This window comes from Bubalus bubalis, chromosome 2 (genome assembly GCF_019923935.1).
Source record: "Bubalus bubalis isolate 160015118507 breed Murrah chromosome 2, NDDB_SH_1, whole genome shotgun sequence".
Classification (NCBI taxonomy): domain Eukaryota; kingdom Metazoa; phylum Chordata; class Mammalia; order Artiodactyla; family Bovidae; genus Bubalus; species Bubalus bubalis.
The window spans coordinates 54,212,476-54,238,708 of NC_059158.1; the positions used below are offsets into that span (position 1 = coordinate 54,212,476).

General features: G+C 40.6%; 2 protein-coding genes across 6 annotated transcripts in view; one reads left to right on the top strand and one right to left on the bottom strand.

The window, feature by feature from the left end:
• Positions 1–17,241, top strand: part of PLEKHB2 (pleckstrin homology domain containing B2) — a 49,573-nt gene extending 32,332 nt beyond the window's left edge. For 2 of the 5 annotated variants that reach the window (XM_006060619.3, XM_006060613.3), the window contains 2 exons: positions 8,820–8,928; positions 14,439–17,241. In XM_006060619.3, coding sequence (XP_006060681.2) covers positions 8,820–8,928; positions 14,439–14,575 — 246 coding nt within the window. In that variant the 3' untranslated portion in view covers positions 14,576–17,241. Of the gene's footprint in view, positions 1–8,819; positions 8,929–13,426; positions 13,474–14,438 lie in introns of all 5 variants that reach the window. The other 3 variants (XM_044932222.1, XM_044932220.1, XM_006060614.3) reach the window with 3 other exon arrangements.
• On the bottom strand, positions 10,557–11,061 carry LOC102393282 (60S ribosomal protein L27a). Its single transcript, XM_044932224.1, has one exon. The coding sequence runs from the start codon at positions 11,042–11,044 to the stop codon at positions 10,598–10,600; it is 447 nt and encodes a 148-aa protein (XP_044788159.1). The 5' UTR covers positions 11,045–11,061; the 3' UTR covers positions 10,557–10,597.
• Positions 17,242–26,233: the final 8,992 nt, after the last annotated feature.

Consider the following 26,233-nt stretch of genomic DNA (forward strand, 5'->3'; position numbering starts at 1 on the left):
TGGGAAATTTTAAGCTATTATTTCTGGAATTTTTTTTTAGCCCCACCCTCTTTCTCTTCTAAAACTAATGACGCAGATATTGGATGTCCCACATGTTTAAAAGTTTTTGATCTTTTTTTTTTTCTTTAATCTGTTTTTTCTCTGTTCTAAATGGGTAATTTCTACTCCTTATATTCATGTTCATTGCTTATTCGTCATCTCTGTTGTTGAGTCTCTTCATTGAACAATTTATTATTTTTTTATTTCCAAAATTTTTGTTTGGTTATTCTTGATCTATATCTTTATATAGTTTTTACAGAGATTTTTCTGGTTTTGTGAAGACCCTGTTTTTGTTTTAAATGTATCTCAAATGTGTTCTTACTTATTGAAATACTTCAATGGCGCATGCTTACTCAGTCTCTTAGTCATGTCTGACTCTTTGTGACCCCATGGATGATAGCCTGCCAGGCTTCTCTGTCCATGGAGTTTTCCAGGCAAGGATATTGGAGTGGGTTGCTATTTTCTATTCCAGGGGTCTTCCTGACTCAGAGATTGAACCCTCACGCATCTCCTGCAATGATGGGCAGATACTTTACCACTGTGTCACCTGGAAAGCCAAGGTCATTACTACCTGTCTGTAATTTCTCTTAATGGTAGCTGCTGTAAAGTCGTTCCTAGGTAATTCCAACATCTTTGTTATCTTGGTGTTCGTCTCTTTTGTCTTTTCTCATTTCAGTTTGAGATCTTCCTGGTTCTTGGGTATGACATTATTTTTTATCAAAACCTGGAAATTTTAAATATTATAAGACTGAATCTATTCAAGTCCTGCATTTTAGCAGAGTTCCTTCTAATGCTTCTCAGGTGGGTGATGCTTGCTTTGTTTCTTCCATGTAAAGGGTGGAAGTCCAGGTCTTCCACTGGATCCCAATTGACTGTGGTTCATTGTCACTTCTCGAGGGCTGGGAATTCAGGCCCTTCTCTAGGTCTCTGCTCACACCAGCCTGCCTGGGAGATGGAGGGACATTTTCAGCTGTTTCCCATAAGCCTCTCTGTAACTATATAACTATGGTTACTGGTAAGAGGTTGTAAACGTACTTGTTCTCCACTCGGTCCCTGTTGATCCTACCCCAGCAGGATGGGAAGGGGCACCTTGTTTCCGCTGGGCAGAGATGAAAGTTCTGGCTCCCTGCATGGTCTCCACTGACACTGGCATGGGACTGGGGCTGCCATGTTTCTATCCGACAGGGATGATATTTCCAGCTTCCCACTTGACCTTCTCTGACACTGTTCAGGATGGGGTGGGCGAGAGCCTTTCTCCAGACTTAACTTTGCTGGTGGAAGTAATAGCCACAGCTGTTTTTGTGTTGTTTGGTTGGAGTGGAGCAGGTATTGCCTAAAAATGGTCTCTCTTGCTAGATTACCTTCCCAGGTTCTTTGGGTAGAGACAGCAGGCTTTCTTCGAGGAAGACAAAGAAAGGTCTGCACATACTGGCATTTCTGTGTTGCCACTTCTACTTTATCCAGTCTAGGATGTAGGAGGCAAAAAGAAAACCCAGGGGACTCACTGCATGTCCTTCTTAGGGTCATGAAGTCTGCAGACAGTTGACCGCCTTCTCTCCACCTTTCATAGTCTCCTTACATTTGTTGTATGTGTAATGTCCAGGGTTTTCAGTTGTATGTATCAGGAAGAATAGGGAAAAATCTGCATCTATTTTATCCTCCAAAAGCATAAATCCTATCTCCTGCTTTTGTAAGATAACAGATTCAGATCTACCTGTGTATTTGCCAGGCTGCAGCTGCTCCCTGTGTGGTAGCCTTTGTCACATAGTAACAATAATTGTAATTGTCTGTAAACACATCTACCTTCCCACCAGCTGTGAGCTCGTAAGGGAGGCCAGGCCTTTTATCTCCATGCTTTCCAGTCCTTTACTTGGTCAATGGAAGCAGTCCACTGCTCATTTCTGGCTGTGTTCTTTCATAGGCATGTTCTGTTGGAAAACTGCCGGTCACCTGTCCAGGCCTCTGTCTTCAGACTCCTCAAAAGCCATAGTCTTTTATATTCTCCACGCAGGAACTTCTGGAAATTGGACTGGGGAGGGTTTTGTGGGAAGGGTTTTGCTACTAGGTTGGTTTTACCAAGAGAAAACTGACGTTGGATGAATCTCCTTTATCACTTAGTCCAAACTGATCATTTTCAAGATGAACAAAATAAGGCCTATAGATAGATGACTTACTGAAGGTCAGGTTAATGGCAGAGCTGAATTGAAATTAGAATCACTGGCAAGTCCAGTTCTCTTTTTTGTTGTGTTTTTCTGCCTTCTTTATTTTACAGCCTGAAAGTAGATTTCAGTTATGGGTTTGTATTTTTAGAACCTTAAAGTATATAAGCACACTGTCTCATATTCTTTACTTTTTTAATAGACTGTCATACTTTACGGAGAAGGCGATGGCACCCTACTCCAGTACTCTTGCCTAGAAAACCCCATGGACAGAGGAGCCTGGTGGGCTGCAGTCCATGGGGTCGCTGAGGGTCGGACACGACTGAGCGACTTCACTTTCACTTTTCACTTTCATGCATTGGAGAAGGAAATGGCAACCCACTCCAGTGTTCTTGCCTGGAGAATCCCAGGGACGGCAGAGCCTGGTGGGCTGCCGTCTATGGGGTCGCACAGAGTTGGACATGACCGAAGCGACTTAGCAGCAGCAGCAGCAGCAGCAGCAGTCATACTTTATAGACTGGAACTTGGAGAACCAATTTTAATACATTGCCAGTGGTTTCAAATTGTGTTTAAAAAAACTGAGGTATATTTGACATGCAACACTATGTTAGTTTCCAGTGTACAGCATAATCTGTATTGGTATATATTGCAAAATAATCACTGCAGTAGGTCTGTTTAACATGTCACCGTATGTAAAGAATTGTTTTCTTAAATGCTGAGAACTTTTAAGATACACTGTCTTAGCAACTTTCAAATATGCAATATAGTAGTATAAACTATAGCCACCGTGGTGTGCATTATATCCCCATGGCTTATTTATTTTATGACTGGAAGTTTGTACGTTTTGATTCCCTTACCCAATTTGTTCATCCCCTGCCCACCCCGCCACCCCACCTCTCTGGTTCCCCCTCCTCTTTGGCAACTACCAGTCTGTTCTCTGTATCTGTGAACTTTTTTTTTGTTTTTGTTTTAAAGATAGATTCCACATACAGATGAGATCGTATGGTATTTGTCTTTGACTTCTTTCAAAAACTCAGGGTCTATCCATGCAGACAAAAAAAGGCAAGATGTCCTTTTTTAATGGTAGAATAATATTCCATTGCATATTTGGACCACATTTTCTTTATATGTTTGTTAATTGATGGACACTTTACATTGTTTCCGTATCTTAGCTATTGTAAATAATGCTGCATTGAACTTGGGGATACAGATACCTTTTTGTGTTAGTGTTTTTGTTTCCTTTGAGTAAATACTCAGAAGTGGAATTGCCGAATCAACTGGTAATTCTATTCTTAATTTTTAGAGAAACTCCCTTCTATTATTGTTTTAGATACAGGAGGCACCAGATAAGATAAAATCTTACCATTTTAAGCATTTTAATTTTATTATTTTAGTATCATTTTAATAATTGTGTATGAGGGTTCCCTTTTCTTCACATCCTTGTCAGCAGTTGTTATTTTTTGTCTTTTTAATAATAGTCATTCTAACAAGTGCGAGGTGATACTCCTTGTGGTTTTGATTTGCATTTCCCTAATGATTAATGACATTGAATATCGTTTCATGTGCCTGTTGGCCATCTGTATTTCATCTTTGGGAAGATGTCTATTTAGTTCTTTGGTCTGTTTTTTAATCAGATTGTTTTTTGCCTTTGAGTTGCATGAATTCCTTATATGTTGATACTTTAGATATTAACTTCTTATCAGATAACATGATTTGTGAATATTTTCTCCCATTTGATAGCTTGCCTTTTCATTTTGTTGACGATTTCCTTTGTTGTTCAGGAGCTTTTTAGTTTGATGTAGTCTCACATTTTTGCTTTTGTTGCCTTTGATTTTGGAATCGGATCCAAAAAAATCATCACTGTAACCACTGTTGAGCTTATCACCTATGATTTTTTTCTAGGAGTTTTAGGGTTTCAGATTTTACATCTTTAGTCCACTTTGAGTCAATTTTTGTGTATGGTATAAGATACCATGTATGGTCAAATTTCATTCTTTTGCATATGACTATCTTAACTTTCTCAGCACCATTTATTGAAGAGACTCTCCTTTCCCCATTGTTTTGTATATTTTTGGCTCCTTTGTGGTAAGTTAATTTACCATGTATATGTAGGTTTGTATCTGGGCTCTCCTGTTCCATTGATTCTGTGTCTGTTTTTATGCCAATACCATACTGTTGTGATTACTTTGTAGTTTAGTTTGAAATCTGGGAGCATGATACCTTCAGCTTTATTCTTCTTTCTTTGGCTATGTTGGGTCTTTTGTAGTTCCATATTTCTACAAAAAATGCCATTGGAAATTTGATAGGAATTACATTGAATCTATAGATTATTTTGGATAGTATGGATTCTTCCAATCCATTAGCTTGGAATATATTTTAATTTATTTGTATTTTCAATATCTTTCATCACTGTCGTATAGTTTTCAGTGTATAGGCCCTTCACGTCTTTGGTTAAATTTATCCTAGCCATTTTATTGCTTTTTTGTTTTGTTTTATAATTTTCATTTTATATTAGAGTATACTTGATATACTTAGATATCAAGTGTACTTATATTAGCGTATACTTGACTATAATCCCACCACCTCTAGAATGAAAACCGCAGTCACAGAAAGCTAACCAAAATGATCACAGGGATCACAGCCTTGTGTAACTTGGTGAAATTGTGAGCCATGCTGTGATGGATAGATGGGTCATGGTGGTGAGTTCTGATAAAACATGAGGTACTGGAGAAGAGAATGGCAAACCCCTGAAGTATTCTTGTCTTGAGAACCCCATGAACAGAATGAAAAGGCAAAAAGATATGACACTGGAAGATGAGCCTCCCAGGTCAGTAGGTATCCAATATGATACTGGGGAAGAGTGGAGAAATAGGTCTGAAAGAATGAAGTAGCTTGGCCAAAGAGGAAATGAGGCTCAGCTGTGGATGTATCTGGTGGCAAAAATAAAGTCCAGTGCTGTAAAGAGCAATATTGAATAGGAACCTGGAATGTTAGGTCCATGAATCAAGGTAAATTGGACATGGTCAAGAAGGAGATGCCAAGAGTGAACATCAATATTTTAGGAATCAGTGAACTAAAATGGATGGGAATGGGCGAATTTAATTCAGATGACCATTGTATCTACTACTGTGGTCAAGAATCCCTTAGAAGAAATGGACTAGCCCTTATAGTCAACAAAAGAGTTCAGAGTGAAATACTTGGTTGCAATCTCAAAAATGATAGAATGATCTCCATCTGTTTCCAAGGCAAACCATTCAACACCACAGTAATCCAATCTGTGCCCCAGCCACTAAAGCCAAAGAAGCTGAAGTTGACCGGTTTTATGAAGACCTACAAGACCTTCTAGAACTAACACTAGAAAAGTGTTCTTTTCATCATAGAGGATTGGGATGCAAAAGTAGGAAGTCAAGAGATAAGCTGTTACAGGCAAGTTTAGCTTGGAGTACAAAAAGAAGCAGGACAAAGGTTGAGTTTTGCCAAGAGAATGCACTAGTCATAGCAAACACCCTCTTCCAACAACACAAGAGACAACTCTACATGTGGACATCACCAGATGGTCAATACTGAAATTAGATTGATAACGTTCTTTGCAGCCAAAGATGGAGAAGTTTTTACAGTCAGCAAAAACAAGACCTGGAGCTGACTGTGGCTCAGATTGAGTTCCTTACTGAAGAATTCAGACTTAAATTGGAAAGTAGGGAAAACCACTAGACCATTCAAGTATGATCTAAATCAAAGCCCTTATGATTATACAGTGGAGGTGACGAATAGATTCAAGGGATTAGATCTGGTAAATAAGGTGCCTGAAGAACTGTGGATGGAGGTTTGTAACATTGAATAGGAGTTGGTGACCAAAACCATCCCAAAGAAGAAGAAATGCAAGAAGGCAAAGTGGTGGTCTGAGGACGCCTTATAAAACAGCTGAGAACAAAGACAAGCCAAAGGCAAATGACAAAGGGAAAGATATTCCCAACTGAATGTAGAGTTCCAAAGAGCAGCAAGAGAGATAAAAAGGCCTTTTTAAGTAAACAGTGCAAAGAAATAGAGGAAAACAACAGAATGGGAAAGACTAGAGATTTCTTCAAGAAAATTGGAAGATACCAATTTCATGCAGAGATGGGCACAATAAAGGACAGAAACAGCAGGGACCTCACAGAAGCAGAAGAAATTAAGAAAGTGGTAAGAATATACAGAACTATACAAATAAGATTTTAATGACCCGGATAACCACGATGGTGTGGTCATTCACCTAGAGCCAGACATCCTGGAGTGTGAAGTCAAGTGGGTCTTAGGAAGAATTAATTACTATACACAAAGCTAATGGAGGTGATGGAATTCCAGCTGAGCTATTTCAAATCCTAAAAGATGATGCTGTTAAAAGTGCTGCACACATTATGTCAGCAAATTGAGAAAACTCAGCCTTGGCCATAGGACTGGAGAAGGTGTTTTCATTCCAATTCCAAAGAAAGGCAACACTAAAGACTGTTCAGACTATACAGTTGCGCTCATTTCACATGCTAGCAAGGTTATGCTCAAAATCCTTCAATCTAGGCTTTAGGAGTACATGAACCAAGAATTTGCAGATAAACAAGTTGGGTTTTGAGGAGGCAGGTACCAGAGATCAAATTGCCAACATCTGTTGGATCATAGAAAAAGGAAGGGAATTCGAGAAAAACATATACTTTTGCTTCACTGACTATGCTAAATCCTTTGACTGTGTGGATCACAACAAACTGTGGAAAATTCTTAAAGAGATGGGACTACCAGACCACTTTACCTGTCTTCCTGAGAAACGTGTAAGTAGCTTAAGAAGGAAGTTAGAACCAGACATGGAACAGTGGATTGGTTCAGAATTGGTAAAAGGAGTATGTCAAGGCTGTATATTGTCACCCTGCTTATTTAACTTATGTGCACAGTGTATCATGCAAAATGTAGGCTGGATGAATCCCAAGCTGGAGTTAAGATTGCTGTGAGAAGTATCAACAGCCTCAGATATGCAGATAATACCACTCTAATGGCAGAAAGCAAAGAGGAACTAAAGAGCCTCTTTGTGAAAGAGGAGAGTGAAAACCCGGCTTAAAACTCGACATTCAAAAAACTAAGAATATGGTCATGGCATTTGGTCCCATCACTTTATGGGAAACAGAAGGGGAAAAAGTGGAAACAGTTATAGATTTTATATTCTTGGGCTCCAAAATCACTGTGGATGGTGGCAGCAGCCACAAAAGACGGTTGCTCCTTGGAAGAAAAGCTATGACAAACCTAGACAGTGTATTAAAAAGCAGAGACATCACTTTGTAGACAAAGGTCTGTATAGTCAAAGCTATGGTTTTTCAAGTAGTTATGTAGGGTGTGAGAGTTGGACCACAAAGAAGGCTGAGTGCTGAATAATTGATGCTTTTGCACTGTGATGTTGGAGAAGACTCTTGAGAGTGTCTTGCACAGCAAGGAGATCAAACTAGTCAGTCCTAAAGGAAATTAACCCTGAATATTCATTGGAAGGACAGAAGCTGAAGTTCCAATACTTCGGCCACCTGATGAGAAGAGCTGACTCATTGGAAAACACTGATGCTGGGAAAGATTGAGGGTAGCGGAAGGAGGCAACAGAGGATGAGCTGATTGGGCTGCATCACCGACTCAGTGGACACGAATCTGAGCAAACTCCCAGAGATAGGACAGGGAAGCCTGGCGTGCTGCAGTCCATGCGATGACAAAGAGTTGGACATGATTGAGCGACTGAACAACAACATACTTGGTTTACAATATTGTATTAGTTTGAAGTGTACAACAAACTGATTCATCTGTACATATATGTATGTCTATTATTTTTCAGGTTCTTTTCCCTTATAGGTTATTACAGAGTTTGGGGTAGAGTTCCCAGTGCTATACAGCAGGTCCTTGTTGATTATCTATTTTATATATAGTAGTATGTTTATCATGGGCTTCCGTGGTATGTTAGATGGTAAAGAATCTGCCTGCAGTGCAGGAGACCCTGATTTGCTCCCTGGGTCGGGAAGATCATAATTTATTGTTTTGATGCAATTGTACATAGTATGATTTTCTTAATTGCTCTTTCTGAAAGTTTGTTCCTAGTGTATTGAAATTCAACAGATTTCTGTGTATTAATTTTGTATCCTGGAACTTTACTGAATTCATTTATTCTTAGATTTTTTGTAGAGTCTTTAGGGTTTTCTTTATATACTATTCTGTCATCTGCAAATAGTGACAGTTTTATTGGGTTGGCCAAAAAGTTCATTTGGTTTTTTTCCATACCATCTTACAGAAAAGCCCCAGCAAACTTCTTGGCTAACTCAGTACTTTTTCCTTTCTAGTTTGGATGCCTTTTATTTCCTTTTCTTGTCTAAATGGCTCTGACTTGGCCTTCTGATAGTATGTTGAATAAAAGTGGGTACCGTAGGCATCATTGTCTTGTTCCTGATCATAGAGAAATCATTTAGCTTTTCATCATCCATTGAGTGTTGATGCTAGCTATGGGCTTGTCATATGTAGTTTTTCTTATGTTGAGGTATGTTCTCTTTATAACCATTTGGTTGAGAGTTTTATTGTAAATGGATATTGAATTTTAAAATTGCATTTCTAATGGGCTTATATCTTTTCCAGCAGGCATATGGCTATGGTCCATACAGTGGTGCATACCCACCAGGAACTCAAGTTGTCTATGCTGCAAACGGACAGGCATATGCTGTACCCTATCAGTACCCGTATGCAGGTAACTCATGCCAGCTTTTCATTCCTAGTTTCTTGTCATTTAGTTTGTAGATCAGTGAAGCCTGAGGAATTTTTATTTCTCAGTTTAGGGGTAAGTGAACTGTAATTTTTCTGGTTATAGATGACAGGTCACTGTGCTATTAAAAAAAAAAAGAAAGCATTATATATTTTCACACTACTTTACAAAGTTAGATTAGGCTTGATTTTTAAAACTTCACTGTTGTATTCAGATTCATTCCCAAGATGAGAATTTGTACTTACTGAAATACACTTACATTAACAAATAACCTAAGAGATTTTAAGTAATAAGAGGTAATCTTTCTCCTGTTTTTTTCCTTCTGGTTGTAGCTTTCAAAAATTTTCATTATGGAGGTGATGTTTCATTTTGCAGATGAAGTAGGGGCATGGAAAGGCTTATATTTACCCTGGGGAAGGCTTATATTTACTCCTTTCATTTTCATCTCACCTGAAACTAAGTGTTAGGTGTGAGCGATTGACCTGTGTAGATAGCAACAAAGAAAATCTGTCCTGAATATTCATTGGAAGGACTGATACTGAAGCTGAAACTCCAATACTTTAGCCACCTGATGCGAAGAACTGACTCATTGGAAAAGACCCTGATGCTGGGAAAGATTGAAGGAAGGAGGAGAAGGGGACGATAGAGGATGAGGTGGTTGGATGGCATCACCGATTTGATGGACATGAGTTTGAGCAAGCTGTGGGAGTTGGTGATGGACAGGGAAGCCTGGCTGCTGCAGTCCATGGGGTCTCAGAGTCAGACATGACTGAGCATCTGAACTGAACTGAGATAGCGTCAAGTCCTAGGTGCAGCCTGGGCAGGGGGACGTCTGTAGGGTGGAGGTCAGGAATATGCTGGCAATGGTGCTAGAGCCTACAGCCAGGGCAAGGGTGACCTGAGCTATGTGGCTGATGGCCTGAAGAGTGAGGCCATACCCAGACCCCAGGGAGCAGGTGAAGTCAGGCAGGTGCAGTTCTCAGTACGGCATGTCAGAGCGACACACATGAGAGTGAACTGATGAATGGATTGGAATGGGAGCCCAGAGGTTGCTGAGAGATCAGGAGTCTAGCACGGTGCCTTATCGCAGAAGCAGTGGAAGGACAGTGTTACCAGAATAGTGAGTGGTCACTGATATTAATGCCACAAAGAAGCCAGTGGGGTTGCCACAGAGTCTGGATTTCCCCAGACTCACAGTTAGTGATGCGTTAGCACCTAATAGAGGAGAGTTTCTCCAGTTACCTGTTTTGGGAATCTGATGCTGATCATTAAGGTAGTGTAGACTCTGAAGAGTTTTGCCTTGCTTGATGTTTTTTTTTTTTTTTCAAGTTGAAAACCAGTGAAATAATGATACTAAAAAATGAGCTATTTGTCTATCCTCTGATCCTAGCACAGCTATTTTTGTTTAATTATTTTCTTCTTGTAAAATAATAGTTTCATCTTTGTTATCTTACATTACTTTTTTGGAGTGTGTTTGCTTTATTATGTTTTGTTTTGTTAATGGCATTACATTACTTTTTACATTCCATTCTCATTTAAAAATTTTATATATTTTGTCCAGAGTGCTACATAATCTTCATGAGTATTTTTTTTTTTTTTTTTTTTTCAGAAGAGAAAAGCACTTAACATTTAATGAATTTCCCAGCATGTGGCTTCAAGCCACCAGGACACAAGCCCCACCTACACCCTTAATCTTCTCCTCAGCTCTTCTGCTGAAGAATTTGGCCTTCACGATGACAGGCTGCTTTGGGAGCTTTCCTTTCCCCAGAACTTTGTAGTAACCTGATCGCACCACATCAATGATAGGAGCAGCTCCTGTCTTGTTCTTGGCAACATTTACTCGTGTCTGCTCACTAACCAAGGTCCACAATTTATCAAGGTTGACAGTCGGGCAGAAACTCTGGTTCCTCTTTAAGTGGTAATGCCTCATACCAACTTTCCCAAAGTATCCTGGGTGATATTTGTCGAAGTTGATCCTGTGATGATGCATGCCACCAGCATTACCTCGGCCTCCCGGGTGTTTCCGGTGTTTGCCGATGCGGCCGTGGCCATGGCTCACGTGGCCCCTAAGTTTCCGGGTCTTCCTTAGTCTGGATGGCATGTCGGCGGCTTAAGGGAAAGAGCTTCATGAGTATTTTTTAATGATTGCATCCTATCATATGGGGTAATAGGAAGTTTTCTAGTACGTACTGGCTGTTTACTTTTTCTTTTCAATTTTTCTGTCACAGATATAGCTTTGACTGTTTCTAATCAGTTTGTTTTTTATTCCTGTTAAGTATGTCTTAGAATACATTTTTGATTTCTCTATATTAATATGTCAGAGGGCATAAACATTTTGTTTTGATACATTTTAAAATTATAAAAGTTTACAGTAAGGACAGTAAATGAGCTGTTAAATTTGCCTGTTACCAGCTTTAACAGTTACAGCATCTTGTTTCATCTGTACTTTTTTCCCCCAGCTCTGGATTGTTTTGAGGGAAGTTTATATTTATTTCATTTCATCTGACAGTATTACAGTAACTCTTGATGCTATGCATTTACTAAGTTATTTCCCAGAGTAGGCCACCAGTTTATAGTGCCCCAGGAGTTACTGATGTGCTGGTTTCTCTGCAGTTGCATCAAGACTGCCTGCTGTTTTTGTCATGCTCTGAAAGTTTTGATAACCTCATTAGGTCTTAACATGGAACCAGGTTGCCTTAGTTTGCATTTCTGATTACTGGCAAAGATAAATATTGTATAATTGTTTACAAATTAAATCTTCTCGTATAAATTATTTTTTCCCATTTATTTTGCGATTTGTGTTCAGTTTTTAAGTCCTAGCCTATTTGTCCGATGAGAGCCAGACTTTTATTCAACCCCTAGGCCATAGATTGGGATAATCCTAGCTGTTTCTTACTCTGTAGAAGAGCAGAAGTTTTGTGCTTGTGAAGGGAATTTTTACACACAGGATTCCATCCCTGCCTTTGACTTTCATCATGAAGAACGAGACAGCATTCTCGGTGCAACCTCAGATAACTTGCTGCTGAGGGCTGAGTGCATTTGGTAGGCATTTGGCATTTGCCTCATGACAGCCAAATGCCTACCAACCAATTTAAAAAGTGCCGTGTACACACTGTAAGTGTGCTTGCTATGAAAGGGCTGCTCAGTTGCGGTCGTCCCACAGCAGCATCACGCTGGTAACCAGACAGGAGCTCTTCAGTCGGCCTTTCTAGGACTCTGGTGCTTTGTCAGCTTCATGACGCACTGCCTTGCAGTGTCCATAGAGGCCGTTGTGCAGAGAAGGTTAAAGGCCTCTCTTTAATATTACTGGAACTGGTGGTCAGTCAACCAATTTAAAAAGTGCTGTGTACACACTGTAAGTATTCTGTTTTAATTTTCCCACACTAGTAGACATTTGTTCAGTTGTATTTTGATGTGGGCTTGAGGTCTTTGGTTTGAATTGGCTCCTTTGGTTGGAGTCCTCTGTTTCTGTCTTGTCGAGATGGTACTCATGACACGTAATTGCTCTGAGGTTTCCGGGGCCAAGTCTGAGAGAACACACCTCTAGATTTTTGTAATTCTCAATTTCTTGGTTTGATAGTAATTTGTAAAAGTTATCTGCCTTTATTTAGTCTTTCCAGGATCTTCCCAACCCAGGAATCGAACCAAGGTCTCCTGCATTGCAGGTGGATTCTTTACTATATGAGCCACCAGGGAGGCCAAAAAGTATCTGACTTAGTTGTTCTTAAAATATCTAACAGTGTCTTCCTTTTCTACATTCATGTTTGGATCATTTATGTAAAGATTAAATTAGATAATTAAAATAAGTACAGTTTGGAAATGTTCCCCAGCTGACTTTGGTAAAGACTTAGCTTTTGGTAGGAACAGAGATGAGCTGCAGGAGAAGTTGGCTCCTGGTCATGGAGTGAGGGGGTCCTTCTGTGGAGCTAAAGCTGGAATGCAGATTTAGATTTTCCAGGGGTCTTTAAATTAGGTCAGCTATAGGGTCCTGCTGTATTACATGTTACTAGTTGGAGTTGCCTAATTGAAATTTTTAAAATTTCAAGGCTGTGATTATGAATGCTACAGTTCACCAGTTATGTAGTTTAAATATTACATTAAAAAAAGAAAATCTTTGCTTCTAGTGTTATTGCCTGACCTTGATAAGCCTTTAGGTTTATAATGGTCTCATTTTCCTACTCTGTGGCTTTGATGCTTCTCTTTCCTTCATCATATCAGGGGCATTGGGGTCTGAGTGCACACTGTAGCCAGAGTGCCTGAGTTGGCGTGCACTCACTGCGCTCAGGCCCCACGTACCTCCCTCTTTGTTTATAGAATAGGGATAACAGTGAGCTCAACTCCTAGGATTGTTGTGAGGACTAAGTGAGTCTATACATATAAATGCTTGTAACACTGTAAGTGCTTAGGCTGGTAAGCACTTATCATTTAGTATCTTCATTCTTCATGGACATAACACTATTGGATCAATTTCTCACTTTCCTAGGGTTGAACTGTTAAGAGAATAATGGGTCAAGGAGGAAAGCTAACACTGTATGTGAGGAAATTTATTTACAGTTGTGCTGGGTCTTCGTGGTTGCATGTGGGCTTTTTCTGGTTGCAGAGACTGGGGGCTCTTCTCTTGTTTGGAGCACAGGCTCTAGGGCCTGCGGGCTCAGCGGTTGTAGCTCGTGGGCTCTGGAGTGTGGGCTCAGCAGTGGTGGCGCACAGGCTTAGTTGCTTTGCAGTATGTGGAGTCCTCCTGGTCTGGGGATCGAACCTGTGTCCACTGCATTGGCAGGTGGATTCTTATCCACTGCACCACCACCAGGGAAGTCCTGTGGGAACAATTTTAAAGCTAACTAGCTTTTGGACAACATATTGTGAAATATAGAAGAAAACAAACATTTCCAATTGAGAACTTTAATTGTGCAAATAACTTTAAATTTGTTTAAAGTTTGTTTTTGAGATGTTTTCCCTCTGACAAATATTTTTCTCCATAAAGGCATAACATTAAAAATGGAGAGCAGATTATGTTAGCAGATTTAAGGCTTAATTTAAATTCATTAACTTCTGGATGGGGATCCTTGGCTCTCCCAGTCTCTAGGCTTTGTGTGTCTCCTCTGTTCCTGGTCTGCCTGCCATCCTGATGAACACTGTGGGGCCTGAAGCGGACACTGTGGGCTGGGGTTTGCAACTTCATTAGGATTCTGCTGTCTGTAGTGTCCGGGACTGTGGACCTTGGGAAACTGAGCATCTTGATTTTCTCTTAGTTCCATCTTAAATATGGGGTATCCCCCTCACTCGGCCAAGCTGAGTCCCCTTCACCTGTGGTGAAGGAGAGCTGGGGAGCACTCACCAAAGTCACCCCCCACGCCCAGCTCTCTGAGGGAGACGAGTCTGTAGGAGGAGTGCTGTGCATGGAGAAACCTCAGGAAGGGTCCCAGGCAAGTGAGCTGTCTTTTTGAGTGAATGTTGAGCTTCACAAACTGCTCCTCTGTTCTTTCCTTCTTTTCCAGGGCTTTATGGACAGCAGCCTGCCAACCAAGTCATCATTCGTGAGCGGTACCGAGACAACGACAGCGACCTGGCGCTGGGCATGCTGGCTGGAGCAGCCACAGGCATGGCCCTGGGGTCTCTGTTCTGGGTCTTCTAGAGTCCGTGGAACCTCGGCGTGCATAGCTTCTGATACCCCGTGTGCAATAATATGATTTGCAGGGCATTTCTGTTTGTTATAAATGTTTTTAGTAATAGGTTTAATAGTTCTTTTGAAAGTAGTGACAAAATGCTTATAAGTACATAGAAGTACTGCAGAGAAAGCTTTGGACTGCTGTTTAGCTAAAATGTGGACTTCATGGCGGCACTGGCTCATTCTAGGGGTTTCCTTATAAAACTCTCACAATACTTTATTTAAACACACCTGTTTTGAAAGGCCATTTTGTTTTTAGAATTAGGCCTTACTTCTTAAGGGATAATTTTAGTGTTTTGCTGGTAACATGGTGATGTATGAATGAGTGAATGGCCGTGGCAAGAAAAACTGCAGTTTTTTTGGTTTAATGTCAGACTTTCAAACCTCAGACCAGAACTGGCTGCATGTTACTTCAGGAGTTATAGGCTGGAACCTTCCTTAGGCAGCGGTGTGATATCCCACAGCCTCTGGGGCTCCAGCAAAGCTAACTGCTCAGGACGATGGATGGGATGGCCATTTCTCCCCTTGAAAATGATGCTTTTTCATTTTATTCTTATTTGTTTGTTTTTGGTAGTGATACTTGGAAAGCATCCCAAATTAGGAGTAGACTTGAGTGTCAACATTTTAGGGCTTTATCATTTAAAACTTGAAGAAGGCACAACAACTACAAAAAGGTGTGTGGAGGTAGATTTATCTTTTTCAGAGGCATCATGGTTTTAGTGTTTGTTTTGGGCATTTTTTATTGCCACTTCAGCCTACTTATAGCTTATTTTTCTACTTGTTGAGAAAGTATTATTAAGAGAATGGTGAGGAAAGTGAAATGAGAGCCATAGTTGCAGTGTTCCTGTTCCAGGGGATTGGGCTGCACGGAGGATGTGTTTCATGTCCTTCTGAAGGCTGTTGATGAGCCCATCTCCTGTCTTGTGTAGGACTGGGCACTGTTGCTGCCCCTGAGCTCTGTGCTGCATGGTGGGGGAAACTCAGGTTATAGATGGGAATTTCGGCCCAGAGACATGAATGACCTGCTCAAGATACCTTTCCACCTGACCAGGACACTGGCCTTGCTTTTATTTCTGACTTTAGTGTCACAGAGAAGCTTGAACCATTTAATTTTGGGCCCCAATTTATATGTGAAGCTCTGAAAAACCAAGGGTCCTGCATTTCTGTAATTTTCTTATTTTTTTAGCTATGTAAATTTTAAAACTTCAGTTGTTCCAGTTTTCTGTCCCACATGTTTAAAAAAAATGTACATTTACAAAGGCACATTGAAGGTCTCTGCACCTATACTCCATGTGGCCATGTTTCCATAAAATACACTCCTGGTAGCACAAATTCTGTTTTTATTTTATGTGGCCAGTTACAGACACAGTCTTTCGTTTCACTTACCAGTCCACTCCACCTCTAAGGCAGACTTAAGTAGATCTATCTCCGTATGGAAACTAGATGCCAAATGAGCGTTGTGGTGACCACAGGTCTGTCTCCCTAGCCAGTTCTACTGTACTTGTTGACACTGGAGAGTCTGTTTCCAGCTGAAAAGAAGTATACCTGGCTGTCGTGTCTTTGGATGTGTTATGTGGTGGAAAGTTGCCACATGTGATGTATGACAATACTGGTTTTGATGGTTAAAAATGTTACTTATTTTACATCATATGTAATAAGAATAGCTTTGTTCAGATGGTAATCATTATTCAAGCTGTATCCTTTACAAGCAAAATACTAAACTCAGTTTTTAATGTTGCACTGGAGTGTTAATTTTGAAATAGGAATTACTGGAACCACAGATACTGAGTTATGTCACTGAAATGCCCTTGAAGGAGATGGTGTCCCTATGTTCTGCCCCCTGACAGAGTCGGGGGAGCTGTGGACTGAAGTCCTGACATACATGTGCTCCCCCATCTCCAGTCCCTGTCCCTAGCTGGGCAAGCCATGCTGGGCAACTGTAGTTGAGTCTGGAAGTTCACTGTCCCTAGTGACTTCATCCTGAGAGGAAATGCGTGCTCAGCATAAAGACGGGCTGAGATGCTTCATTTCCCTGGCTCCAGTTCTCATAGATGCCAATCTTTTGGTCACCTTGCTTAGGTAGTCCTAAATCAAGAAGTTAGGTGAGTTGGAAGGAACTTGTTCACTTTAACTGAAGTAAAATGTTTAGTCAGCATTTTATTTCCATGTGCACTTTTAAATAGTTGGCCGTTGATGTTGCACACATGCCAGTCTGCTTGTTTCTTAGCTCTGTGCATTTAATTTCTTGAGTTAACTTCAAGGTTAGATTTAAAGAGAAGGGAGAGATGAGTGACTGTGTTTCAGATCAACATTCATGAAATGGGCCGGACCGGGATGCAAGATCTGGATCATGGGAGAAGTTCCTGCCATTGATACAGAATGACCCACGTTTGTTTTCTACATTAATTGTGATTCTGTGCGATCTTTTTCTCCTTCCCAAGTTTATAGACACCGGCATGGAATGCAGTTCCATTTTTTTCCCCCTCGGGTTGATCTTTTCTTTTCTCTTCTGATTGCTTGCCTGTCTCCAGTATTCTGTTGTGTCCTCTGAACCAGTTTTTCCCTGTATATGCAAATTGTATGTTTATAAGTGAAATGTTAATACATTAAATGATTGTTAACCTTAAAGCATATTTCGCTGACTTCTATTGTTTTTTTAAATTCAGTTTATTTAAACTATAAAGATAAAAACAGTTCATGCATTTCTCCCATTCCCCACTATCTCCTCTGGCAAACACCGATCTGTTTTTTAAAAAATTATTTTGTAGTAACACAGCTTTTTCTGCTGCATCGCAGGCAATAGGAATGCCATTTATTGAGCTTTCCCTAAGTGTTAGGGAATGTATTGTCACATCAGAAAACAATAACTCATTAAATTCCTGTCTTAACTCTGTAAAGGAGGTATTTATCCTGGTTACACTGAGTAAAACTGAGGCTCAGAAGTTAAAATTCTTTTCTTGAGAGCACAGTTACCTTCCTCAACTTGGCAGTGTGGGTTCAGTAACTTTTCAGGTATCTTTGGGTACGACTGTGTTTTTGTTGTTTTGTTTTAAAAAATTATTTAAAATTTTCTTTCATTTCTGAATTACTCTCCTCTGGGCTTTTATGTCTATCTCCTCTGTTGCACAACCTCCATTAAGTTGTGATGTGTGGTTGCCTGTCATAGTTTAAGATGAGGAGTCTTCATCTGAAAGCTCTGAGTCTCTTGGTTTCATTTCTTCAGAGAATAATTCTCTAGTATTTTGCCTGGGGACAGTTATTTCTGGGTATGGGGGAGGGGTGACACTCCACACAGACTTTGTAAGCTGTTTTACTTTTCAGCTGGACTTCATTCTCATCTTCTGTCATGCTGTCTCTGGCTTTTTTTTTTTTTTAAATATTTTAGTTGTTTTTGAATAGGTGATATATATATACACACACACATATATATGTGTGTGTATATATACACGCACATACATACATACATAGATTCAGAATGAAAAAGATTCACTAAAGGGTCTTCTGTCTGCCCATTTCCTACCTTCTCTGCTTAACTACTCATACTGGTTTATTAATCCTTTGTGAGTTTTTCTTCATGCATATATAAACTAGTACAAAGATAAATTCTTATTTTCATGCTTTTTTTTTTTTTTAATGAAAACAGATAGTATATACACCAGTGGTAGTCAGACTTTTTAGTCTCAGGATCCTTCTATAGGATTAAAGTTTTGAGGCCTCCCGAGAACTCTTTAAGGTGAGTTATATCTATCATTATTTACTATATTAAATAATAAAGTTGAAAAATTTAAAAACTTTACAAAATGGTAAACCCACTGTATTTGAGAAATAGACTTTATAAAAAATATTTCCCAATACAAAATCAGTGAGGCCAAGTTTTTTATATTTGAAAGATTTTAGCATCTGGCTTAATAGCTGGATTTGTTTATCTGCTTATGCATTCAGTCTGTTTTTTTTGTTTTTAATTTTATTTTTAAACTTTACATAATTGTATTAGTTTTGCCAAATATCAAAATGAATCCGCCACAGGTATACATGTGTTCCCCATCCTGAACCCTCCTCCCTCCTCCCTCCCCATTCCATCCCTCTGGGTCGTCCCAGTGCACCAGCCCCAAGCATCCAGTATCGTGCATCAAACCTGGACTGGCAACTCGTTTCATACATGATATTTTACATGTTTCAATGCCATTCTCCCTGGTTTTTTGTTTTTGATTGAAGGATAGAAGGAAATAAGGCCTCATGTAGACACAGAGTTGGAGAACCTTGCAGACCCTCTGAAAGGGTCTTCTGCACCCTCAGGGATCCTTGTATCATACCTTGAAAACTGCTGATATATGCTGTTTTATCCGTTTTTTTCACTTAACATATCTGAGGTATTTCCATATCAGCACATAAGGAATTTGCCCATTCATACCCATTTATTGGGTTGGCCAAAAAGTTCGTTTGGGTTTTTCCCTAAAATGCTACGAAAAACCTGAACAAAGGTTTTGACCAGCCCAGTACTTTCACTAACAAGGAATGAAGTATATTGTTCAAAAGTGACTTATCTCAGTGTGGGGCTCGTGGAGGTATTGTGTTTTTCTTGACCTTGTGGAACTAGTGGATGACAAGGTTATTTGGAGCATATCTGGAACTTCTCCATTGGTTGGTGCCTCCAGGATCATACCAACACCTGAGACTGGGAGTTGGAGAATGGTGTGCACAGAGGCTGCCTGCTGTGATAAGCCACCTCAGGGGCTGAAGGCCAAAATCTCTGTTGCTCAAGTCTGCATCCGTGAGGCCTGTGTGGGAGCAAGACTTTTGCTCCTGGTAGTCATGTGGAGATAAGGGCTGCTTCCGTCTGGTACCTTGGAGTCCTCAGGGAGCTTCTGCATCCTGCTGGAAGACAATGGGGAGGAGCCCTTCTCAGCTTGGCAGTGGTGCTCAATCTTCTCTCACTGCAGTGGTGAGAGCTAGTCACATGGCCCTAATGCCATGCAAGGGGTTTACTGCTGCTGCTGCTAAGTAGCTTCAGTCGTGTCTGACTCTGTGTGACCCCATAGACAGTAGCCCACCAGGCTCCCCTGTCCCTGGGATTCTCCAGGCAAGAACACTGGAGTGGGTTGCCATTTCCTTCTCCATTGCAGGAAAGTGAAGAGTGAGAGTGAAGTCAGTCATGTCCAACTCTTTGCGACCCCCTGGACTGCAGCCTACCAAGCTCCTCCGTCCATGGGATTTTCCAGGCAAGAGCACTGGAGTGGGTTGCCATTGCCTTCTGCAAGGGGGCTAATGCTAATGCTAATGCTAAGTCACTTTAGTCGTGTCTGACTCTGCGCAACCCCATACATGGCAGCCCACTAGGCTCCCCCGTCCCTGGGATTCTCCAGGCAAGAACACTGGAGTGGGTTGCCATTTCCTTCTCCAATGCATGAAAATGAAAAGTGAAAGTAAAGTCGCTCAGTCGTATCCGGCTCTTAGCGACCCCATGGACTGCAGCCTACCAGGCTCCTCCATCTATGGGATTTTCCAGGCAAGAGTACTGGAGTGGGGTGCCATTGCCTTGGGGAGGTGTAAATCTGAGCTCAGGAAGAAGTTGCCCTGGCTGCAGCTGCTGATGAGCCAGAGTAAATGGTAATTACTGATGGTCAACTATCCTTAGCACTCAGTGGAAGTCAGATTTCTATTAACCCTCACTTGTACAGCATTTACTGGTTAATAAGAAGGAAAGTTATGACCAACCTAGATAGTTCTTCTTTGCTTTCTGCCATAAGGGTGGTGTCATCTGCATATCTGAGGTTATTGATATTTCTCCCGGCAGTCTTTATTCCAGCTTGTGCTTCATCCAGCCCAGGTTTTCTCATGATTTACTCTGCATATAAGTTAAATAAGCAGGATAACAAAATACAGCCTTGATGTACTCCTTTCCCAGTTTGGAATCAGTCTTTTGTTCCATGTCCAGTTCTAACTCTTGATTCTTGACCTGCATACAGGTTTCTCAGGAGGCAGGTCAGGTGGTCTGGTATTCCCATCTCTTGAAGAATTTTCCACGTTTTGTTGCAATCCACACAGTCAAATGCTTTGGCTTAGTCAATAAAACAGAAGTAGATGTTTTTCTGGAACTCTTGCTTTTTTGATGATCCAACAGATGTTGGCAATTTGATTTTTGGTTCTCTGCCTTTTTTAAATCCAGCTTGAACATCTGGAAGTTCATGGTTCATGTACTAGTGAAGCCTGGCTTGGAGAACTTTGAGCATTACTTTGCTAGCGTGTGAGATGAGTGCAGTTGTACGGTAGTTTGAACATTCTTTGGCATTGCTTTTCTTTGGGATTGGAGTGAAAACTGACTTTTTCCAGTTCTGTGGCCACTGCTGAGTTTTCCAAATTTGCTGGCATATTGAGTACAGCACTTTCACAGCATCATCTTTTAGGGTTTGAAATAGCTCAACTGGAATTCCATCATCTCCACTAGCTTTGTTTGTAGTGATGCTTCCTAAAGTCCATTTGACTTCACATTCCAGGATGTCTGGCTCTAGGTCAGTGATCACACCATTGTGATTATCTGGGTCTTGTAGATCTTTTTTTGTATATTTCTTCTGTTCCTTAGATGGGTTCAATTCAGTTGCCATATCTCCAGGTTCATTAGTTCTTTCTTCTGCCTGCTCACATCTTCTGTTGAAGACCTCTAGTGATTTTTGTTTCAGCCGTTGTGCTTTTCAATTCCAGAATTTTGTTTTGACTCCTTTTTAATAATTGTATCTGTTGATATTCTGAATTTGCTCATATAGTAGTATTTGATTTCCTTTGGTTCTTTCCCATGGTTTCCTTTAAGTCATTGAGCATATTTAATATAGTTTATTTAATGTTTTTGACTAATATTTCCTTCCATTGTCTGGGCTTCCTCAGGAATGGTTTCTGTCAAATACTTACTTTCCTGTGAATTGACTTTTCCTTTGTATGATTTGTAATTTTGTTGTTGGCATTTGTGAGAGCTGGGCATTCTGAATATTATAATGTGTTTACTCTGGAAATTTGTTTCTTCCCTCTTTAAAGACTGCTGAGTTTAGTTCTTGAGGGCTGATCATCATTTAGTGACTTTTCTAAATACACACAAACATGTGTATATATACACATATATATGAAGATAGATGACACTAAATGTAAGTAAGGAAATATATTTCTCCCAAAATGAGAATAGCAGTTAACATAAAATTATAAAAGAATAAAACCAATGTTCTGGAAGTGAAAAGCACAATAGCTGAAATGAAAATCACTAGAGTCATTCAACAGCAAATTTGAGTAGGCAGAAGAAAATGTTGATAACTATAAATCATAATTGTACATCCTTCCTTTTAGTTCTATTTACCTCTCCTATTTTAAAATGTTACTGTTTTTGATATAAGATGATTTCTGTTTTAGTCACCAAGTATAATTTATAAGTTCTTTAGAGAGAAGTATAATCTATTGTATATATTTATATGTCTTCTCTTACTGTTTTTCTTTTTTATTTCTTCTTTGATCATTTCCTTAATGTTTGAAGTATTGCAAGTACTATGGCACCCCACTCCAGTACTCTTGCCTGGAAAATCCCATGGATGGAGGAGCCTGGTAGGCTGCAGTCCATGGGGTCGCAAAGAGTCAGACATGACTGAGCGACTTCACTTTCACTTTTCACTTTCATGCATTGGAGAAGGAAATGGCAACCCACTCCAGTGTTCTTGCCTGGAGAATCACAGGGACGGGGAGCCTGGCGGGCTGCCGTCTATGGGGTCGCACAGAGTCGGACATGACTGAAGCGACTTAGTAGCAGCAGCAGCAGCAGCAGCCTTAGTCTATCTTTAAGTCTGTTTATGACAAATTATTTTAACTTTCTTTAATTTCCAAATACCTTTATATCCTCTTTGTTCCTGAAAGATAATTTCACTAAATATAGAAAATTATATTTGGAATTATCTCAGCATTATGGCAGAGGAAGATGCTCTCTTTGTCTCTCTCTTTCAATCTATAGCCAGCAAAACATACATAACTCAGCAAAGGTACCTCTGACCAACACACCATGATGCCAGAGAATAGGTAGATGGACTGGATACATAGAGGAGGTGGGTGTGTGGAACAGTGGAGTTTGCCTGCAGTCCTGGTACCCTGGCTGAGGCTACTGAGCCCCAGCCCCAGGGAACCTGGTAGGAGTAGGGGAGGTGGTGCACAGGACTCTGGCCTCCTGGCTGCCTGTAGCCTTGGTAATTAGGTAATAGCAGCAGTTGGGCCTGGGACTCCCATCCCTCACAGTGGTAGAATCTGCAAACCTGACAATACCTGACACAGCAGAGGCTCCTGAGACCCTCCCACCCTCCCTCTCCCCTTGTGGAGGTGAAGCCTGTGACCCAGGAGATCATGGACATGGTGGTAGAGCCCACTATCTTGGCGCCCCAGGCAGCATGTCAGCAAGCTGGCAGCAGCCAAGCACCAATCACCCCAAAGCAGCGAACAGTGATAATGACTCTGGGTGATGCCTCTGACTGAGACGGTGGAGAGTTGGAAAGTGTGACTCGCAGTTAAGCAGAGGCTTCTCAGGTAAGAAAACCAAGAACATATGTTCAGCTACTGGAAAGGAAAAGAAAGGCCCATAATTTCTAACCTGTTGAATACTTAGAATCATGTTTTTTAAAAAAGTTTTATCTAAAGTAGAAAGATATTCAGTACTTTGGATATGCTGGTGAGGAACAAATTCTCTTTGCTTTACCAAAGAGACTGAAACTTTAAAAAAAAACAAAAACAAATTCTAGAGCTGAAGAACTCAATAAATGAGATGAAGAATGCCTTAAAATCATTAAAACAGAGCAAACCTAATGGAAGAGAGAATTAGCTGAGCTTGAAGATAGAAATCTACAAATGATGCAAGCACAATAGGAAAGAGATTTAAGGCCTAAAAAGAGAGGAAATTCTACAAGAGCTAGAAAACTCTTTTAGGAAAGAAAATATCATGGTAACGGGCATCCCAGAAAGAGAAAAGAGAGAGGAAAGAGTTCCAAGAAATAATAGCTGAGACCTTCCCAAACTTGCAGGAGGGCCGAGAGGAGCAACTCCACGTTAAAGGTCAGGAGGGGCGGCTGTGAGGAGATACCCCTCGTCCAAGGTACAGGAGCAGTGGTTGTGCTTTGCTGGAGCAGCCGGGAAGAGATACCCCACGTCCAAGGTAAGAGAAACCCAGGTAAGACAGTAGGTGTTGTGAGAGGCATCAGAGGGCAGACACACAAACCATAATCACAGAAAACTAAGTCAATCTAATCACACGGACCACAGCCTTGTCTAACTCAGTGAAACTAAGCCATGCCATGTGGGGCCACCCAAGACAAGGCGGGTCATGGGGGAGAGGTCTGACAGAATGTGGTCCACTGGAGAAGTGAATGGCAAACCACTTCAGTATTCTTGCTTTGATAACCCCATGAACAGTATGAAAAGGCAAAATGATAGGATACTGAAAGAGAAACTCCCCAGGTTGGGAGGTGCCCAATATGCTACTGGAGATAAGTGGAGAAATAACTCCAGAAAGAATGAAGGGATGGTGCCAAAGCAAAAACAATACCCATTTGTGGATGTAACTGGTGATAAAAGCAAGGTCCAATGCTGTAAAGGGCAATATTGCATAGGAACCTGGAATGTCAGGTCCATGAATCAAGGCAAACTGGAAGTGGTCAAACAGGAGATGGCAAGAGTGAATATCAACATGCTAGGAATCAGAGAACTGAAATGGACTGGAATAGGTGAATTTAACTCAGATGACCATTATATCTACTACTGTGGGCAGTAATCCCTTAGAAGAAATGGAGTAGCCATCATGGTCAACAAAAGAGTCTGAAATGCAGTACTTGGATGCAATCTCAAAAACGACAGAATGAACTCTGTTCATTTCCAAGGCAAACCATTCAATATCACAGTAATCCAAGTCTATGCCCCAACCAGTAACACTGAAGAAGCTGAAGTTGAATGGTTCTATGAAGACCTACAAGACCTTTTAGAACTACACTGAAAAAAGATGCCCGTTTCATTATAGGGGACTGGAATGCAAAAGTAGGAAGTCAAGAAACACCTGGAGTAACAGGCAAATTTGGCCTTGGAATATGGAATGAAGCAGGGCAAAGGCTAATAGAGTTTTGCCAAGAGAACACACTGGTCATAGCAAACACCCTCTTCCAACAACACAAGAGAAGACTCTACACATGGACATCACCAGATGGTCAACACCAAAATCAGACTGATTATATTCTTTGCAGCCAAAGATGGAGAAGCTCTATACAGTCAGCAAAAACAAGACTAGGAGCTGACTGTGGCTCAGATCATGAACTCCTTATTGCCAAATTCAGACTGAAATTGAAGAAAGTAGGGAAAACCACTAGACCATTCAGGTATGACCTAAATCAAATTCCTTATGATTATACAGTGGAAGTGAGAAATAGATTTAAGGGACTAGATCTGATAGTATGCCTGATGAACTATGGATGGAGGTTCATGACACTGTACAAGAGACAGGGGTCAAGACCATCCCCTTTGAAAAGAAATGCAAAAAAGCAAAATGGCTGTCTGAGGAGGCCTTACAAATAGCTGTGAAAAGAAGAGAAGCAAAAAGCAAAGGGAAAACAAAAACTATAAGCATCTGAATGCAGAGTTCCAAAGAATAGCAAGGAGAGATAAGAAAGCCTTCCTCAGTGATCAATGCAAAGAAATAGAGGAAAACAACAGAATGGGAAAGACTAGAGATCTCTTCAAGAAAATTAGAGCTACCAAGGGAATGTTTCATGCAAAGATGGGCTCGATAAAGGACAGAAATGGTATGGACCTAACAGAAGCAGAAGATATTAAGAAGAGGTGGCAAGAATACACAGAAGAACTGTATAAAAAAGATCTTCATGTCCAAGATAATCACTATGGTGTGATCACTCACCTAGAGCCAGACATCCTGGAATGTGAAGTCAAGTGGGCCTTAGAAAGCATCACTACAAACAAAGCTAGTGGAGGTGATGGAATTCCAGTTGAGCTATTTCAAATCCTGGAAAATGATGCTGTGAAAGTGCTGCACTCAATATGCCAGCAAATTTGGAAAACTCAGCAGTGGCCACAGGACTGGAAAAGGTCAGTTTTCATTCCAATCCCAAAGAAAGGCAATGCCAAAGAATGCTCAAACTACTGCACAATTGCACTCATCTCTCATGCTAGTAAAGTAATGCTCAAAATTCTGCAAGCCATGCTTCAGCAATACATGAACCGTGAACTTCCAGATGTTCAAGCTGGTTTTAGAAAAGGCAGAGGAACCAGAGTTCAAATTGCCAACATCTGCTGGATCATGGAAAAAGCAAGAGAGTTCCAGAAAAACATCTATTTCTGCTTTATTGACTATGCGAAAGCCTTTGACTGTGTGAATCACAATAAACTGTGGAAAATTCTGAAAGAGATGGGAAAGCAGAACTCTTGACCTGCCTCTTGAGAATCCTGTATGCAGTTCAGGAAGCAATAGTTAGAACTGAACATGGAACAACAGACTGGTTCCAAATAGGAAAAGGAGTACGTCAAGGCTGTATGTTGTCACCCTGCTTATTTAACTTCTATGCAGAGTACATCATCAGAAATGCTGGACTGGAAGAAACACAAACTGGAATC

Bases quoted from the DNA above. Each gene is read 5' to 3' on its own strand.
- LOC102393282 (XM_044932224.1), bottom strand. From the start codon at position 11,044: ATGCCATCCAGACTAAGGAAGACCCGGAAACTTAGGGGCCACGTGAGC.